The 19,279-nt window shown below is 41.3% G+C and overlaps 1 protein-coding gene across 5 annotated transcripts in view; it reads left to right on the forward strand.

Moving 5' to 3' along the window:
* The window catches only part of BUB1B (BUB1 mitotic checkpoint serine/threonine kinase B), a 46,243-nt gene that overhangs the window by 4,909 nt on the left and 22,055 nt on the right, over positions 1-19,279 (forward strand). For all 5 annotated transcript variants that reach the window (XM_039538685.1, XM_039538681.1, XM_039538680.1 and 2 more), the window contains exons 5-16: positions 1,219-1,415; positions 1,518-1,693; positions 1,827-2,026; positions 5,175-5,269; positions 7,121-7,347; positions 10,358-10,470; positions 11,658-11,803; positions 12,138-12,190; positions 13,018-13,102; positions 13,523-13,625; positions 16,761-17,047; positions 17,597-17,784. In XM_039538685.1, coding sequence (XP_039394619.1) covers positions 1,219-1,415; positions 1,518-1,693; positions 1,827-2,026; positions 5,175-5,269; positions 7,121-7,347; positions 10,358-10,470; positions 11,658-11,803; positions 12,138-12,190; positions 13,018-13,102; positions 13,523-13,625; positions 16,761-17,047; positions 17,597-17,784 — 1,870 coding nt within the window. The remainder of the gene's footprint in view (positions 1-1,218; positions 1,416-1,517; positions 1,694-1,826; positions 2,027-5,174; positions 5,270-7,120; positions 7,348-10,357; positions 10,471-11,657; positions 11,804-12,137; positions 12,191-13,017; positions 13,103-13,522; positions 13,626-16,760; positions 17,048-17,596; positions 17,785-19,279) is intronic.

Raw genomic sequence — 19,279 nt, forward strand, 5'->3', positions numbered from 1 at the left:
GACTTTTGCCTCCATGGCCATTAGTCTGGCACTTTAAACCAGGGGTCCCCAACCCCCGGGCCATGGACCGGTACCGGTCCGCGGCCTGTTAGGAACCGGGCCGCGAACCGACCCCTAGCACATCAAGCGGCGTGTCTCCGGCGGGGCCCCTGAGCCCTGCCCCCTCAGAGCCACGTGGTGAGGGGGCGGGGCTGCGAGCTCCGGGCTGAGCTCAGCTGCCTCCGCTCGGCATGGAGCTCCCAGCCCCGCCCCTCACCACGCGGCTCTGAGCAGGTCGGAGCTCAGGCCCCGCCGGAGGCACGCTGCAGCTGTCAGGTGAGGCACTGAGGCTCCGGGTGAGGAGGGAGCCGGGGGTAAGAGGCTGGGGCCAGCGGCGTTAGCTAAGGGACAGGGAGTCCTGGGGACAGTCAGGGCACAGAGAGGGCGGAGGTTGGGGGTGGGCAGGGGCAGGGAATGGGGGTTGGATTGTGGGTTTTCCGGGGGTCTGTCAGGACTCAGCGGGAGTTGGGGCAGTCAGGGGACAGGGAGCAGGGGTCCCAGGGTGGTGGGGGTCTCTGGGGGATGGTGAGGGGACAAGGAGCAGGATGGGTCGGGGATTCTGAGGGGGGCAGGCAGTCGGGGGGGCAGGAAGTGGGTGGGGGTCAGATAGGGGGCAGGGCTCCCACTAATTCTGCATTATGGTCAGTTGTATAATTATTTCATTATATATTACAATAATAATAGAAATAAAAGTACAAAAATAAATGTAATGCGCTTGAATCGTCCCAAAACCATCCCACAGGTCCGCAGAAATTTTTTTTTCTACGAAACCGGTCCCTGGTGCCAAAAAGGTTGGGGACCGCTGCCTTAAACAATTCTTAAACACTATTATAAAGAAAAATTAAAGAGAGAAAATGCCCCTATGTAAGTTTATGGGCCGGAATTTTCTACCACCCATGAAGTATATGCATGGAGTCATAGGTAACCATAGCAGTCTAGCTTAGTAGCACTATATTTGAATTTCTAGCAATTGCTTTCCTCATCTTGTGAACTCTTGATATTTCTCTTAAATACAAAGAATTAAGTCTAACCTTGGGTCTACTCTTGTGGAACTTGAATTGAAAACAATGGAAGCCTTGCAGGTGCATCATAGGGTAGCAATTGACCCAGAGTCTTTATTTTTATTTTATTTCTTTTAACTTGGTGCAGTAAATCACTGAAACTTCTGGGCTATTGCAGGGAAACTACTGTAGTGAACCGTTAGACCTCTACAGTTATCTACACAGCCAGGAAATTGGCACATCGCTGGCGTTATTCTACATCACATGGGCAGAGGCACTTGAAGCGAGAGGTAGTTATAAGAAAGCAGATTTAATATTCCAGGAAGGGCTTCAGCGCAGGGCTGAACCTCAAGACAAACTACAGTCCCATCACAGGTAAAACTTGCCCGTGGAATGAGTAAAAATGGATTTGTTTTGTACGGCTCTGAATAGGCAACCTGCGTAGTGAAATTCACACTGACTTTTGCATTTCTTCAGGCAGTTTCAAGCCCGTGTCTCTCGACAGACCCTGCTGGGACTTGAGCAAGATGAAGAGGAGGAGTTGGATCTTCCTGTTATAACTGAAACCCAAAGGAGCTCACTGGCAGAACTGAAAGGCAAGGGGAAGAAAAACGTGAGAGCCCCAATCAGTCGAGTAGGCGATGCTCTTAAAGGTAAGTTCGGCTGGTCAATCCTTATGCTTATTGAAAAACAGTAATCTTATGATGTCAAAAATACACTTGAGTATAGTATGCAAATAACTTCCTAACATTATTCATATACAACTTGTCTCCTTTTTACGTCTAGCTGCAAACCGAGGCCAAAGCTTCCAGAATTCAACATCTCAACAGGTGTCAAATGGCCCAAATTTTGCTGTATTTGATGAGAACACAGCCTCAATCTCCAGAACTGAGCTTCCTATACTTACACCACAGCCATGGGCAGCACCCCCAACAGGAAGGGCCAAAGAGAACGAACTGAAGGCAGGACCTTGGAACTCAGGCAGGGTAAGGAGTGGCAAGGCTGGTTGGCTAAAAAAAGGAGGAGGAAGGTTATAAGAGTAGGTGATTTTTCCCAGTCTCTTTCAAATTAAGTCTACGCATGCTATATATGAAGTAAAACTTACCTCCCTCCTTTAGGATTTAGCTTTATTGTAACTCGCATAACAATAACAAAAGCCTCAATCTAAGATTTCTTCCTAAGCCAGGCTATTTCTATAACTTCCTAAAAAATCTCCACATCTCTGCTTCCAGCCCCTTAGCTTCACTGATTTATAAGAAAGCTCCCCTTGCCACTGTGAAGTCAACAGATATATCTGCTGAGTCTAATTCTTGCTAACGAGAAGGTGCAACAGAAGAGACCTCATACCCTATTATGGAGCTAGGGTGGGGTGGAAAGGAGAGAAGCTGGCCAAGGGTGGAGTAGGAAAAGGGACGGGAGGGAAGGGGTGTGTGTGTGTGTACGCACGCACAAATTTTGGTTAGTCCAGTGACATGAGATGAGAGCAACGCAGAAGATTAATTAGCTGCAGCTAATTTGGCTTAGTGCAGCACAACCTGTGGAACATTTTGAGGATGTGGTTGTACAGCTTTACATGCATGGGAAAGGGGTCAGTAACATTCCACAGGTCTAGTGGCCGGAGAAATGAGACTTAAGAGTGGTGGCAGTTAAGTTGATACACCAAAAGCATCAAGAAGGTGTTGAGGAGAAGGTTGCATCAAGGCAATACTCTAGCAATGTAGAGAGGCTTGCAGACAGACAGGGAAAGGCGGGGGGAGAAGAAATTGTGCTTCAGGCTGCTCCTCTTTGAAAAGAAGCAGTTTAGTCTCAGATGTTAGCTGAGAGCAGCTGAAATAAGTCAAAAGTTTGTTTATATGGGTACTTCTGGCCTCCAACGCTCCAATACTGAATGACTTAGAGCAGATCGTGAGAATAAATGTGGAAGAGTCAAAGGGCAGTAGAAAATATGACCACCTGAGTATCATGAGAATGAAAATGGTTAGAAATCAAACAACTGAGAAGGAAAAGTAGGAAAGAGCAAAACCCTGAGAAAAGAATTGCCACTAGTTCAAGGGCAATTTGATTAAGAGAATGAAACGTGCTTGCATAGCTAGCATGTTGGTCCAAGTGAATGGAGTGTAGTTCACAGTATTTGAAGTTTTTAATTAGGGCTGTTGATTAATTGCAGTTAACTCGTGATTAACTCAAAAAGATTAATCGCGATTAATCACACCGTTAAACAATAAAAGACCAACTGAAATTTATTAAATATTTTTGGATGTTTTTCTACATTTTCAAATATATTTATTTCTATTACAACACAGAATACAGAGTACACAGTGCTCACTTTATATTTTTTATTACAAATATTTGCATTGTAAAAATGATAAACAAAATAAATTGTATGGGGTGAATTGAAAAATACTAGTACTGTAGTGCAATCCTGAAAGTGTAACTTACAAATGTAGATTTTTGTTGGTGGTGGTTGTTGTTACATAACTGCACTCAAAACAAAACAATGTAAAACTTTTAGAGCCTGCAAGTCCACTCAGTCCTACTTCTTGTTCAGCCAATCACTAAGACAAGCAAGTTTGTTTACATTTATGGGAGATACTGCTGCCTGCTTCTTTTTTACAATGTCGCCTGAAAGCGAGAACAGGCTTTCGCATGTCACTTTTGCAGACAGAGTTGCAAGGTATTTACGTGCCAGATATGCTAAACATTCGTATGCCCCTTCATGCTTTGGTCACCATTCCAGAGGACATGTTGATGCGTTTTTTTTTTTTTTTTAAACAAGCGTTAATTAAATTTGTGACTGAACTCCTTGTGGGGAGAATTGTATGTCCCCTACTCTGTTTTACCCGTATTCTGCCATATATTTCATGTTATAGCAGTCTCAGAACACTTTCACTGCAGATTTGACAAAACGGAAAGAAGGTACCAAGCAAGATTTCTAAAGATAGCTATAGCACTCAGCCCAAGGTTTAAGAATCTGAAGTGTCTTCCAAAATATGAGAGGGATGAGGTGTGGAGCATGCTTTCAGAAGAGCAACACTCCGATACGGAAACAGCAGAAACTGAACCACTAAAAAAGAAAATCAACCTTGTGCTGGTGGCATGTGACTCCAATGATGAAAATGAACATGCGTCAGTCCACTCTGCTTTGGATCGTTATCGAGAAGAACCCATCATCAGCATGGACGTATGTCCTCTGGAATGGTGGTTGAAGCATGAAGGGGCATATGAATCTTGAGCACACCTGGCACATAAATGTCTTGCGACGGCGGCTATAACAGTGCCATGTGAACGCCTGTTCGAACTTTCAGGTGACATTGTAAACAAGAAGCGGGACTGGGTGCACTTGTAGGTGCTAAAGTTTTATATTTGAATGCAGGTTTTTTTTGTACGTTCTTCTACATTTGTAAGTTCAACTTTCATGATAAAGAGCTTGCACTACAGTACTTGTATAAGGTGAATTGAAAAATACTATTTCTTTTGCTTTTTACAGTGCAAATATTTGTAATAAAAAAATAAAGTGGGTACTGTACACTGTATTGTAATAGAAATTAATATATTTGAAAATGTAGACAACATCCAAAAGTATTTAAATAAATGGTATTCTATTGTTTAACAGTGCGACTAATAGCGATTAATTTTTTTAATCTCTTGACAGCCTTATTTTTAATTAAGGGGAATGAGAAGGAACAAGGGTTGCCAACTTGATGCTTCCTTTGACGACTTGTTCATAATCTGCAAGGAAGGAAAATAGGGAAGTCAGGAAGCACTCAGCTGAGAGTAGAGATTATGCTTCTGAAGTATTGGGGCAATCTTAAGCAAAAAGTGGGTGGAAGAGGAAAAAGATATTGACTGGGTAGTGAGGATTATGAGCATCTCTGGAAATGAAATAGGAGTCGAAAAGAAAGGTATGTGTCACTGTTGATGGCCATTTGGAAATTTTATAATTTGACTGCATAGCAGAAGGAAACTGAAGTGCTGGAGAAATATGGGTTTTTATGGAGGCAGGATTTTTAAGGACTAAGGAATGAGTTGTCATTGCGGACATCAGAAAGTCTGGGCAGAGAAGAACAAATCAGCCTGTGGGTGTGTTTAAGAATGAATCTTTAAGCTGCTAACATGGGGTTTCTGCTCCCTCAGCGTCCTCGCGGTAACATGAACTCTGGTATAGAGGTGCCCTGTATGCTGCCCAGTTTTACCCCATATGTGGAAGAGTCTGCACAGCAACAAGTCATGTGAGTTTCTATCGCCTCAGAAGGCTTGTAGTGGGAGCTGGCAGGGTTGGGGAGAAGGACACAGCTGCCCTGAATTCTCAAAAGTCTACTTCATAAGTCTATGGCCTTCTTGCCTGTGTGGTGGTAGGGAGCAGCCAAGTCTGATCCAGGTTTGTAGCTATGTTTTGTAGTGTTTTTTGGAACTTTAGAGTCAGCTTAAGGGGTTTTCTTTTCAGAAAAGCTCTCAAAAAGTTTCCATGACAAGTATGGAGAAGTATGTTACTTGGCTTGAACCTAGCTTCCTGCTTGTGCATTGCTCACTAAAATCCCTGTAAATTCCTCTGATGTGTTTATCGCTTCACACATCAGGAAAAAAATTAAAAAATGTTGAGGTTGTTTACCCCTTTCTGGAGAAGGTGACTAGTGATTAGTTATTCTTGCCACAGCTATCTTGCAGTAGGGAAAGTGAGTGGAACATTGCTGCTTTTTTGACTATGTATAAATACAAAAGCAAGAACATCAAAGGCTTGGTTGCAGCACAGATTTTCCCTAATTCGAAGGGCTTGTCTACACAGTGTGAACAGTGCTGCATTAATGCGCTCTAGGGAACTTTTAGTGTCTTCCATCAGAGTCTACACAGGCCAGTTAGATTCCATGCACGTTAGAATTCATACCCCACTGTTGTGCATTACTGCACTGTGTAGCTACGCCCATAGTTTTGTATATTGTGCATGGAATCTAAGCCATGTCCTGGAACCATGCTACCTAGCTGTGTCCAAAAGTGTATCATAATCCAGGAATATATTTATAACAAGGCAAGGTCCTGTCTATGCTAAAGACATAAACAAATCTCACCTGTTATGGGATTTGCCTCATGCTATATAGTTGGGTCCCCTGACATGGTTGTTTCCTACAGTATAGGTTGAACCTTTGCTGTTTGCACAGTGTGGTCCCGTCTACACTTAAATTTAAAGGGAATTGAGAAACATTTTAAATATAGTTCCACCTAAATTAGCTTTCGAAGTGGTTTGGCCAGTCAGTTTTGGATGAGGCTATACCTTATGGGAACAGTTTAGAAAAGTCTATCCTGTTCTGTCCATGCTGTGGGCATTGGCCCGCCCCAAACTATGCTTGAAAGAATTTAACTGGAACCATGTTTACACAGTGAAAAACAGAATGTGAAAGCTTGGGGTAGAAGGGTCCTAAATAGATTTAGCTGACTCTCTAACAAATTTCCCAAACCCAAATGTGAGGCCTCTATCTTTCATGCTTCAAAATCTTCATGCTGGCTTCAGGGTTGTCTCTCAGTATTTTCTTAATGTGAAAACGTAAGTTTTTAACTTTCTGCATGAGGATTTTTTCTACAGAACTCTACACTAGAATTTCAATAAGCATAATCTTGCACAGAGTTAAACAGACTCACAAATTCAGTTGTTCACAAGTCTGCATTGACTGGGAGTAGTGATGGTTGGAACTGTTGTCTTAAGGCTTACTTTTCTTGCTTAGATAACAAAATGAGTTAGGGGGAGGTGATTGATGACAAGAAGCTGCAGGTGGCAAGTGAATCCATAAGGGCCTCTGGGGCTAAAGGCAAAAACTCCCACTCTAGAACATGTGTGTTGTATAGCAGGTGTATACTATTTGACTAGGCCTTATTGGTGCTTGTGTTCATTACCACTTACCCATAGGTGTCTACTTATAAATGTTCTGCCATTCCATTCCTTTCTGTTGCCTTTCCTGTTTCATGAGCTGATTTATGTTGCCCATAGGCTGTCCTGACCTTAACTGGATCCTTTGAGATATCCATACTTCCACCCATGCTCCGCCTCTGGGGACTATGTGCTGAATGTTAATTATCTTTTGTTCTCTTAGTACTCCCTGCAAAATTGAGCCCAGCATAAATCATGTTTTAAGTGCTCGGAAGCCTGGGAAGGAAGAAGATCCACTACAACGGGTGCAAAACCATCAACAGGACAGTCAAGAGAAGAAAGAGGTTGCAATGTATTGTAAAGAGAGAGTTTATGCTGGAGTAGAGGAGTTCTCCTTGGAGGAGATCCGAGCTGAAATATACAGAAAGAAAGCAAAAAAGAGAAGGGAAGGTATGCATCAAAATGGGATGACTAGAAGTTTCTTCAGATTGATTCAGAAAACTACACTTGCAGTTTCCATTAGGTGTGGCAGCCTTCATTATTGCTACTGTTGAAGGGAAAGCATCAGGTAGGACTGTTGCTTAGCACCTGTTGATACTAAGGGTATGGCTACACTTACAAATCTGCAGCGCTGGTAGTTGCAGCGCTGGTCGTCCAGCTGTGCAGGGCCAGCGCTGGTGTGTGGCCACACTCACAGCTACCAGCGCTGCAGTGTGGCCACATTTGCAGCATTTGCAGCGCTGTTGGGAGTGATGAATTATGGGCAGCTATCCCAGCATTCAAGTGGCAGCAACATGCTTTTCAAAAGAGGGGGGTGTGGGGCAGTGTGACAGGGACCGGGGTGGGAAGAGAGAGTGGATTTTTGGAACTGACACTGTGCAAAATCAGAAAATTTTCTCACCCCCTTACTGTTAACTGCAAACAGCCTGCATCCAACATACTCTCTTTCCCCCCTCTGCCCCCTCCCCCCGTTTCTCTCAAGCAAAGCAAACACTCAACCCCTGTGAATCATGCAGGGAGGAGGATCTCATTTGATTGTTCACAGATTGATCACAGCAAACAGGAGCTGATAAGCAGCTCCGGTAGAGCAGCTCCGGTAGCAACGGAGGAGCTCCGGAGGTTCACAACAAAACTAAGAGAGGCTGCATAACAAAACAAAGGGAGTAATTTAGTTAAAAGCATTCTGGGATATTCCCTGGAAGCCAATAACAGCGCTGGTGTGTGGCCACACTTGATGACCAGCGCTGCAGCACCAGCGCTGCAATCCTTATTCCCCATGCTGAGTGAGGTGTACGGCCAGTGCTGCAGCCAGGGAGTTGCAGTGCTGGAAGTGCCCTGCAGGTGTGGCCACTTACTAATTGCAGTGCTGGAAAGCCTCCACCAGCGCTGCAACTCGCAAGTGTAGCCATACCCTAAGAGTAGAAAACCAGAAACTGAGGACTGAGAAGACTCATGTGGAGGTCTATAATGGGTTGGGGAGGGGAAAAAGAGGTTCACTGGCTCATCAGTGTTAATAGGTGAACCATTGTGGATGACAGCACTCCTCGTCAAGCTCTTCCTAGCAAGGAATGTGTGCTGTCTGCCTCAGCTATAGGGGTTTATCCAGGAACAGCAGGGATTAAACTGGATCTTTTCAGCAAATGGGCCTTTTTACCTATCTGATCCTCTTTGGTTCTGTTAATAGTAGGACTGTCGATTAATCACAGTTAACTCGCACGATTAACTCAACAAAATTAATCATGATTAAAAAAATTAATTGCAGTTTTATTCGCACTGTTAAACAATAGAATAGCAATTGAAATTTATATATTTTTGATGTTTTTCTGCAGTTTCATATATATTCTGTGTTGTAATTGAATTTTGAAGTGTATATTTTATTACAAATATTTGCACTGTAAAAATGATAAACAAAAGAAATAGTATTTTTAATTCACCTCATACAAGTACTGTACTGCAATCTTTGTCATGAAAGTGCAACTTACAAATGTAGATTTCTGTTTGTTACATAACTGCACTCAAAAACAAAACAATGTAAAACTTTAGAGCCTACAAGTCCACTCAGTCCTACTTCTTTTTCAGCCAATCACTAAGACAAACAAGTTTGTTTACATTTACAGGAAATAATGCTGCCCTCTTCTTATTTACAATGGCACCAGCAAGTGAGAATAGGCATTTACGTGGCATTTTTGTAGCTGGCATTGCAAGGTATTTACATGCCAGATATGCCAAACATTTGTATGCCCCTTCATGCTTCGGCCACCATTCCAAAGGACATGCTTTCATGCTGATGAAACTCTCATTTTAAAAAAAGGTGTTAATTAAATTTATTACAATTCTCCCCCAAGGAGTTCAGTATGTCCCCTGCTCTGTTTTACCCGCATTCTGCAATATATTTCATGTTATAGCAGTCTCAGATGATGACCCAGCGCATGTTCATTTTAAGAACCCTTTCACTGCAGATTTGACAAAACGGAAAGAAGGTACCAATGTGAGATTTCTAAAGATAGCTACAGCACTCGACCCAAGGTTTAAGAATCTGAAGTGCCTTCCAAAATCTGAGGTGTGGAGCATGCTTTCAGAAGTCTTAAAAGAGCAAAAGACCAATGTGGAAACTACAGAATCTGAACCACCAGAAAAGAAAGTCAACCTTCTGCTGGCATCTGACTTGAATAACGAAAATGAACATGCGTTGGTTTGCACTGCTTTGGATCGTTATTGAGCAGAACCCATCATCAGCATGGACGCATGTCCTCTGGAATGATGGTTGAAGCATGAAGGGACATATGAATCCTTAGTGCATCTGGAACGTAAATATGTTGCAGCGCTTGCTACAGCAGTGCCATGAAAACGTCTGTTCTCACTTTCAGGTGATATGGTAAACAAGAAGTGGGCAGCATGATCTCCTGCAAATGTAAACAAGTTTGTTTGTCTTAGCGATTGGCTGAACGAGAAGTAGGACTGAGTGAAGTTGCAGGCTCTAAAATTTTACATTGTTTTATTTTTGAATGCGTTTTTTTTGTACATAACTCTACATTTGTAAGCTCAACTTTCACAATAGAGATTGCACTACAGTACTTGTATTAGGTAAATTGAAAAATACTATTTTTTACAATGCAAATATTTGTAATAAAATAAATATAAAGTGAGCACTGTACATTTTGTATTCTGTGTTGTAATTGAAATCAGTATATTTGAAAATGTAGAAAACACCCAAAATATTTAAATAAATGATATTCTGATTGTTTAACTGTGCAATTAATCGTGGTTAATTTTTTTAATTGCTTGACAGCCCTAGTTAATAGTCTAAATAGATACCACTCCCCAGGAAGTAAGGTGGGGAAACTTTTTTTCTTTACAAGAGGATCTTGTGTCTGTTACTGAGGGTGTGCATAGTTTGGGCTTGGCTACAGGGTTACTCATAAGGAATACATAATACTTTAATTAGGCTTTCCTTCTTTAGAGGAGTTTCATGCCATAGCACAGCAGACAGCAGAGATGCAGAGGAGGATTGAAGAGCTGGAGAAGAAGCTAAAGGAGAAAGATGATGACCAGCAGCAGAGACCATCTGAGCAGGTATCTTCTTCCCTGTTCATTTGTGCTAATGGCCTACCTGTATGAAGGCAGATGAAAGTTCTAATGGAACAGTGACTCCTGTTTTTATCTGGCTAGTACAGTTTCTTCCCTCTTACTCTGAAGGGATATTTAAATTTTTGGTATAAATAAGTCATAAGGCCACCACCCTAATAACTGAAAGATGGGAGAAATATTGTTTTCTATAGGTGTTTCATTTTTTTCCAGTTTATTTTAACTATGATGGATAAAAAATTAATGGTTTTAAAAATTTTACTTATTTAAATCTTTTTTTTTCTTTTTTTTCTTTTAAAACTAAATTTGACAACCTATGTTAAGGTTTGAGCTTCTACTGAAATTGTGTAAATAAAAATATACTAAATGCAAGAGCCCACCTCAAACTTATTTACTTAAAGGCTGCTTTGTACATATTGAATTGGAAGAAAACATTTTTCACTTCTGATGTCAACCTTTATAAATGTGGCACAGTCTATCATATGCTACACTACATTTCTATATAATTTTCAATCCTAAAAGTGAAGTGAATGTTGGTGTTACATTTTTTCCAAATGTTAGTAATTTGCTGGAAAGTTTAGCAGAAATACTTTTTTCTTATGTATCCAATGCATCCAGAAGGTAGTTTTTAACTAGAAATAAAAATGCTGTTTAAAAATGCCCAAACAGAATTCTAACGTCCATCCAAATACAGCTAGACACAAATTATGAATAATCAGTTAATTATCTAGTAAATACACTTTCTAACCATGCACTTTCTTACATTTATTCACAATCTTAATTTCTATATTAAGCTATGTAATTGCTCAAATAAATGTGTGTATTTATGCTGTATGCTCCTGGCTAACCAAGTACCAAATTAAGTGTAAAAACTATATTTAATTGTAAATAATAAAATCAGCGCGGCATTATTATACCAACCAATGAGAATCTTTCTTTAGAAAAATAAAGTGCATACAGGAAGCATGATTTAAATTGTTTTAAATAAGTTATCTGCTTTCTGATTTTAAATCATCATTAAAATCGGTGATTTAAATAAGTGATCAATCTACCTTGACTTTAACTACACACAGAATGCTATCCCGTACAGTTTTGGAAGTTGGTAGTATGGCTTGCAATTCACTCACTGAGTGCTGTCTCTCTCACCTCTGCCACTTCCTCTTTCATGGTCACAGCCAACAGAGGAGAGGGAGCCTGCAAGAATGGAATCGGTTTTGGTGGGCGCTTCAGAGCCTCTTGAAGCACAAGGAAAAGTTGCTTTCTCCAGCACAGTAGCACTCACTGCAGGGTCTCTTGTGAAGAAACTGACTGGATTGCCAAGGTAGTGCAGGATTTGCTTTGGGAGCAGGTGGTGGAGAGGCTCTGCCTCAATGTGGTTTTGTTTGCATTTTTTAGTATGGATCACTTTCTGGGAAGTCTGTTTTTTAATTTTTCCTCGTGTTTTTTGAAAAACTATCATACATCAAAATATATCCTGATCTCTGTACTGGCCTCTGAGCAGAATCAGGTATCTGTCTTCAGAGGATTTTAATAATTTGTCTGTGAGGAGTAATGTGTAGTGTGTTATACCATAGCTGAGTTCAGCTTGCTCGTCTACTAAGTCTAGTTAGGGGCTGCATGCATGTATTAAAAACTTGCCTATATTTTGTTTACAGTGAGTCCCAGTTGGCAGAAAATGCTCAGCAGCACGAACAGCCGTGCTCCAAGGGTAAGTTCTGTTTGCATTGATACCATTTTGAGAGAAGGCTGTGCTGATGGGAAGTAGTCATTCAAATGAATAGCAGAACTGTGTGGATTAGAATAGTGAAAAGAACATGCTTAATTGCCATTGGTCTTGTTCAGGGGTCTCAGATGCTCAGTGTTCTGTTGATTAAGAGGTGTGATTATTTAAAGAGACTTGCAAATATAATAATTTTAATAGCTGAGGATCCTTCCTCCTTTTTCCTGAGTACAGTTCTAGAGTTTCATACTCTCTCTCTTTGAGACTGATATCAGTTTAGAGTGCCTTCTGGAGGAGCTGGTGTAGTTCTACAGTTGGACTGCTGTAGTTGAGAATGCCTTTTCTCAGACCTTGTGTACTCTACTCGTTCCTGAAAGGGTGTAGGCTGACGAAATAATCTTCTTGATGGTCAGACATGAGATTACTATTCCTTATTGACAGAAATAACCCAGCGTCTAGCTGTGCGCTCAGAAATCCGGAGAGACAATGTGTTTTTGGATGACCAGGATGAGCAGAAAGTTGAGACCACACTTAAGAAAAAAAGTACAAGCTATAAAGAAAACTCCAACCACAGCACACTGGCTCATTAAGAACCATCCTTTTACTTTCTGAGTTTCTTTAACATGGCAAAACCAAATGATCTTAACACAATGAGCCACTATTGTGTTTTAAATGGGGTGCTTTTAAGCATGAGTCCAAATACTTCCTGCTAGGACAGGCACTTTGAGCTGTCTTTTATATGGGTCTGAAGCACCATTGTGTATGCTGTGCAGGAGTATCTGTCTATATTACCCCATCTCTTTTTTTAATTCCAGATGCAGATCTTCCTCCTTCACTGGATCCTACTACGTTTTTCTCCATATTTGATGAATCGTCTGCTTCAGAAAACCAGAATGTCAGGTTATAGAATCACTGAAACATGTATATATGATAAATTGCCCAGACTACCCCCATACCACTCCCTTTACAGCACAATTATTCATGACAGTATTCCTTTTTTTGCATTGTCTAGTTTTGTCTCACTGCTCTTGGGAGATTCCACAGCCTCATGGTCAGGAAAAAAATTCCCCAATATTCATCCTAAATCTTTCCTTTATTAATTCCACATAATTATTCTCTTTTCCCCCCCACCCCGTCCACACACACATACTACCTTAACAAGATTGTCTTCATTCTTGGTAAGTAGTTTATTGTATTGGTTTGTAGTTCTGACCTAAAAAGGAGGCAAAGTGGTCTTGAAGTGTTGAGTGAATTGCTCTCCTATAGAGACTTAAAAGTTATTTTTGTAAATATTTAATGCAATGTCACTTTTTTCTTTAGTCATCCTGCAGGCTGCCCACAGAAAAGTGCCCGACGTCCCCTTGCTGTTCGTAAACCTTCAGATAGTATCACCGCCAAGGAAAATATATCACCAGAAGTCTGCGTAAGGAGAAATTTCCTCTATCAGCTCTTGTAGGAGAGGAGGAGGTGTAGAATGTGCTATTGCTGAACTTGGTAATGGTGTGATAGAAGGACTAATGAGTCCTTGATGGAAACTAGCAGTACCATACTTTTATAAAGGGATCCCTGGCTTTTCTCTTTGGTTTGCAAGCCATTGGAGTGACTTTCAGATCACACTGCAAGACTTGTTTGTTTTTAGCTTTCTCTTGAGACATGGCTGATCAGGACATGAATGCAGCTTTTTGGGGGTGGAGGGATGCTTTAAAAAACACTAAAGCATAATGCAGTTATGGCATGTTAATGACTATTTCTTATACGACTTGAACAGACCTAGTCATTGCTTCAGAGTTTACAGTGTAATTTGAACAAACATGGAATGTAGACAAAAGGAAAGGAGGATTGACGTGAACAAAAATCACTTGTATAACAAGCAAATCATAAGTTATGATGATTTTAAAGTAGGGAGTGAGATGGAGGGAGGAGGACACTGCACAGAAATTGAAGTTGATGACAGAAAACAAAGCTATAAAAGTGGGCAGAGAAGACAACTGATACGTGGTTAGAAACAGAATGGAAAAGTCATTAAGGTGAGAGGGCAAGACGGGAAACAGTAAAAAAGCAAGAAGAGACAAGGTACACAGTGGGGAGTGAGGGATAACAAGGCAGGGGGCAGAGTTGAGCAGAGTCTTAGCAGTCAAGATGAGTTTGAACTTTATGAGGAAGTAGGTAATGAGCAAGTGAAGGGATTTGAGAGAGGAAGATATAATTAGGATGGCCAGAGATATGATTAAGGCTGAATGCTGGATAGATTGAAGAGGAGAAAGGTGAATATCAGTGAAAACTGAGTAGATAAGACTGCAGTAGTTCATCTGATACATGATGTGAACCATGGGTTGGCTGAAGAGAGGATGAGGTAGGGGCGTTTTTGTTTTTTTGGCAATGTGATAGAGGAAGAAGCATTTAGATTTGGTGAGAGCCAAGATGTCGAGGAAAGGGAAGAGTAAAAGAGACCCTCAAAGTTGCAACTTTGAGCAATAGGAATGAGACTGGATTTGTCACCAATGATGGAGAAAGTAGGCAGGGCAGTTTCAAAAAGAAGAGAAGTTCAATTTTTGCCATGTGTAAGTGGTGAAACATCTCTGAGGAGATATGGGAGCCTGTACAGAATGGGAGGCAGAAAGGGTAGAAGGGTAAAAATAACAACGGTTCTACATATAGGCAGCCAGAAGGCTAATGGAAAGGAGAGAGACTGGCCTTTAGGTCGTGTGTGTCCCCTTCTGCTCCTGCTTACCCTGAGCATCAGGCAGTGACAAGGGCAGCAGGATCCAGATGGCGGCAGCAGCACAGAGGAAGCAGCCAGAGCCAGTGAGCAGTCAGTCGGCAGCCTTTCTCTGCCCTGCGTGTTGCCTGGAGGCTGCTTCCTTTGTGCTGCTGCTGCCCGGATCCTGTTCTCACTTCCCTTAGGCAGCAGAGTGGGGAGCAGGATCTGGGAAGCAGCAACAGTACAGAGGAAGCAGCTGGAGCTAGCAAGCAGACAACACCCTGGTGGGGACAGTGGCCTGGCCATGAGGAGAGAGGGGGTCCAGCTAGGGGCTGCGGGTGGGGGTAGGGTTGGGAGAGTAAGCGATGGTGGGGACAGCTGTGAAGGAAGGTGGAGGAGGGGAGATGAGGAAATAGGAGCAATGGGGGCCCTCAAAAAACAAAAATGCATTTGGTGGGTCACCTTTATTAAAACGTTTAGGAACCACTGCCTTAAGGCATGTCCAAAAGGGAAGACTGACGAGATCTTTCTCTTTAGGCAATTCTAATTATGAAGGCTTGGTTAGCAAGGTAGGAGAACTAGGAATTGGACAGTCCTGAAGTCCAAAAAAACTGAGGGTCTCAAGGAGAAATGTGGAGAGTGGTTGTGTCAAAGGTTCAGGGTGTTGCAGGTGAATGATTGAGAAGAGATCTTTAGGACTTTGGAATTTGGAAGTCATTAGTGGCTTTGAAGGCTGTCTGTCTTGAGTTGTGAAGGATTTTAATGTTTGTTACACTTTTTTTATTTGATTTTTAACTTTTTTTAATGTGCCTACTGAACATACACAGATTTAGATGGAAATAAATTTTATTCGGTTATCACTTTACTAGTCACTGAAATTCACCCACTTCTGAGGTGAATGGTAGTAAGCTTTAGTTTAAACAGTTCTCAGCAACACTATGTTAAATAATAGCTCAGTACAGAAAGAAAATGATATAATTCTAGGTAGGCAGAACTCAGTTACACAACTAAAACTAACAGTATGATATAGGGGGAGCATATGAAGCCTGTGCCAGAGATACCTTTCATCCAAGATGAGAAGAGCCAGAAGGGAAGAGAAATACAAATTTTGATGATTGTGCAGTGGGAAGAAGGGGGTGATCAGATGACTGTACTAGCTATGGGAATAGTATAAACTAGAAAAGGAGTGAGAAAGGGGACAGAGATCATTGGAGAAGGTGACATGGGTTTAAAAATTAAAAATTTTAGTTTTATATTTTAGTTGTATATTTGCATATACAGTAGAACCTCAGTTACAAACACCTAAGGAATGGAGGTTGGTTGTAACTCAAATGTTCGTAACTGAACAAACCATGATGGTTCTTTCAAAACCTTGAAACTTTACTATGCAGAAGAAAAATACTGCTTTCCTTTTTATTTTTTTTAGTAGTTTAACACAGTACTGTACTGTATTTGCTTTTTTTGGGGTCTCTGCTGCTGTCTGATTTTTTTTTTTCCCATACTACTTGTACTAAATGAGGTGTGTGGTTGACTGGTCAGTTTGTAACTCTGGTGTTTGTGACTCTGAGGTTCTACTGTAAACTGTCAGAAAGCAGAATTATGTACCATTTACATTGTTAATCAGCATAAATGCCAAGGACATCCAGTAGTCTGCCATCTGGAAGTCTTCAGGAAGGAAGCTAAAAATGAGAAACAAGTTGTTGCTTTTTGTGTTGGAGAGTAGTGGGAGGTAGATATCTTCAGAGGCTTTTTATATGTGACAGGCTTTTTACTAGAAACTGTTCAAGACCTAAAATAAAATCAAGAGGCTGGGTGGTAGCTGTCACCTAATTTTGTTCTGCTTTCTACTTGTTTCAGGATGAGCTCCATGGAATTGAACCCTTAGCTGAAGATGCAATTTTGACTGGCTCCTATAAGAACAAAACCCTTTGCCCCAGCCCAGAAGATACATGTGACTTTGTTAGGGCAGCCCACTTGGCATCAACTCCCTTTCATGGTGTAGTGGCACAGAGAATCCAACCTCCTACCAATCCAGAGAGTACCCTGAAGGAAGAGTGTCCAGAGCCTAAGAGTACATCTCTGAGCCAGCAAATCCCTATTTGTGAGGGTATCTACAATGAAACTCTTTGCATTAAGAAGCTGAGGTAATTCTCTGTGGATCACATCTCCATCAAGAGCAAAACACCTTATGCCCTTTTTTCCTGTTTGAGTCTTTGGTTGCTGGGAGTCCCTCTCTCTCCCAAGATTAGATGTAACAAATATGGTTAGTAGAGCCAGGTGTACTTAGCACATCATTTTTCCAGCTCAGTCCAGGATTTGGGTTGCATTTTGCCATTCTTCGAGATGTTACACCAATAAAATAGAATTCATTGTTCAGCCAACAGTCACAGCTTTGCTGCAGTGTTTAACTTCATGCTCTGTGTATCTAAAGATTAAAGCTGAGTAAAAAATTTTAGCCAAAAAGATTAGAGAGAATAACCAATTCTGGTTATATTTCAGGGTTTCCTACTTTCTTATTAATAATGGTTTGGCTCAGGAGGGCTTGTCCAGTCTCCATTTCAGGATGAAAAGGGGATTGTGAATTCATTCAGTGTTTACTGGGGATGTCTGGCATATTTTTGTAGCTAAGGGATTGGCATCCAGGCACCACAGCAGCTAGAAGGTTGAGTAGCTGATAGTCTTCTCATTTACAGCCCAATTATGGAAGCAAGTCAGGAAGACACCCGCTCCTCTGGTTCATCTGTTTCCTCAGCCTCCTCTCTTTCCTCGGTTACACATATCTCCACTATTAAATATCTGCATATCCCTGAGAAACTGGAATTGGCTCAGAGCCTGCCTGTTGAAATGGCTAGCGACACTGGAGGCAGTGAAGACACTACTAGTAAGTACCAAGTCTGAATTTTACTTGAGACAACGTGTCTTAGATTTGAGCTCAGCTGCAGTCTCTTCAGTATGCATGTCCTGTATTCTGCTGTACTTTGTGTCAACGTCTCACTGGCTTTATGGTTTTATAAGTGTAAGTCTATGCAGTGGGCTGTGATATCCTGTCTTATAACTAGGCTGAGTAACAGTGTGGGGGATATAAATAAAACAGATTTTGAAGGATGTTAATATTAAATGGAGAGAGGGATCATTTAAGGTAATATAATGGAATATAATTAAGAGTAATGGGATGAAATTAAGAAATGGAAAAATAAGGGCTTTTCTACACATGAAAAGGAATCCAGAATAAGGTAGGGTCTGAATTTAAAGCACATTAACTATTCCTGATTAACTCCTTGTATGGACATTTTTATTCTGGAATAATTCTCTCTGTAGACAACCCTTAGGTTGAATGGCAGGGAAAGCTTCCTTACAGGAAGATCTTTTAGGCTCTAGAACAGTCTTTGCGGGAAAGTAGTCAAAGTGCCATAGTTTGGGATATTGAAAAGGCCATCATCCAACTCGAAATCTAAACATATTTTGGAAATGCCTTAAACTTGCCCTTTAAGTTCTGCTTCAACTTTTTTTGCTCTTACAATCACAACTTCCTGTTTTCTGAATGTCTTTCCTCCCTTGCTGGTATGGAAAACACAAACTATGAGGACTGATTCTATAGAGTCACTTCGATTGTTTTCCTCTTCTAGTCGAAATGGCTGCTGTAATTGAAAGAAATTTTTCTTCTAGAGAGACAAGATAGATCAGGTAATATCTTTTAGTGGCCCAACTTCTGTTGGTGAGAGATTCAACCTTTCGAGCCACACAGAGCTCTTCTTCAGGTACCTTTTCCAGACCTGAAGAAGAGCTCTGTGTGGCTCGAAATCTTCTCTTCCTCCACCCCACCCCCCCATCCCACCCCAGCAGAAGTTGGGCCACTAAAAGATCTTACCTCATCCACCTTGTCTCTCATATATCCTGGGACTGATATGTCTATAACTACACTTTTCTTCTAGAGTCAGAGTAATCTCATATGTTGCAATAAGCCCAAATATGCAAAATGGTGGGTGTGTATAGCTAGGTACCTAAATCCATATTAAGTGGCTATATTTTCAAAGATGTTGAACATTCATATCTCCCGTTTGATTTCAGGAAGAAGCATGTAAGTTGACTGTTACTCTTCACTTAGTGGATAGTAAATTTACTAGTATACTATTGGGAACAATCCTTCATTAGCATAGATCATTTAGGGTATGTTTGGTGGGGTCTCAGAGCCAGTGTTCCAGCCCAAGCCCGAACATCTATGCCTCAATTAAACAGCTCCTTAGCCTAAGTCAGTTGGCACAGGCCAGTTGCAGGTTTTTAATTGTAGCGTAGACATATCTAAAATCTGTTCCCAGTAAGCCTTTTGTGATAACTGTCTGTTTCTAGAATTAGGCATCACTGTTTAAAAGGCATCC

The sequence above is a fragment of the Mauremys reevesii genome, linkage group 4 (genome assembly GCF_016161935.1).
Source record: "Mauremys reevesii isolate NIE-2019 linkage group 4, ASM1616193v1, whole genome shotgun sequence".
NCBI classification, from domain to species: domain Eukaryota; kingdom Metazoa; phylum Chordata; order Testudines; family Geoemydidae; genus Mauremys; species Mauremys reevesii.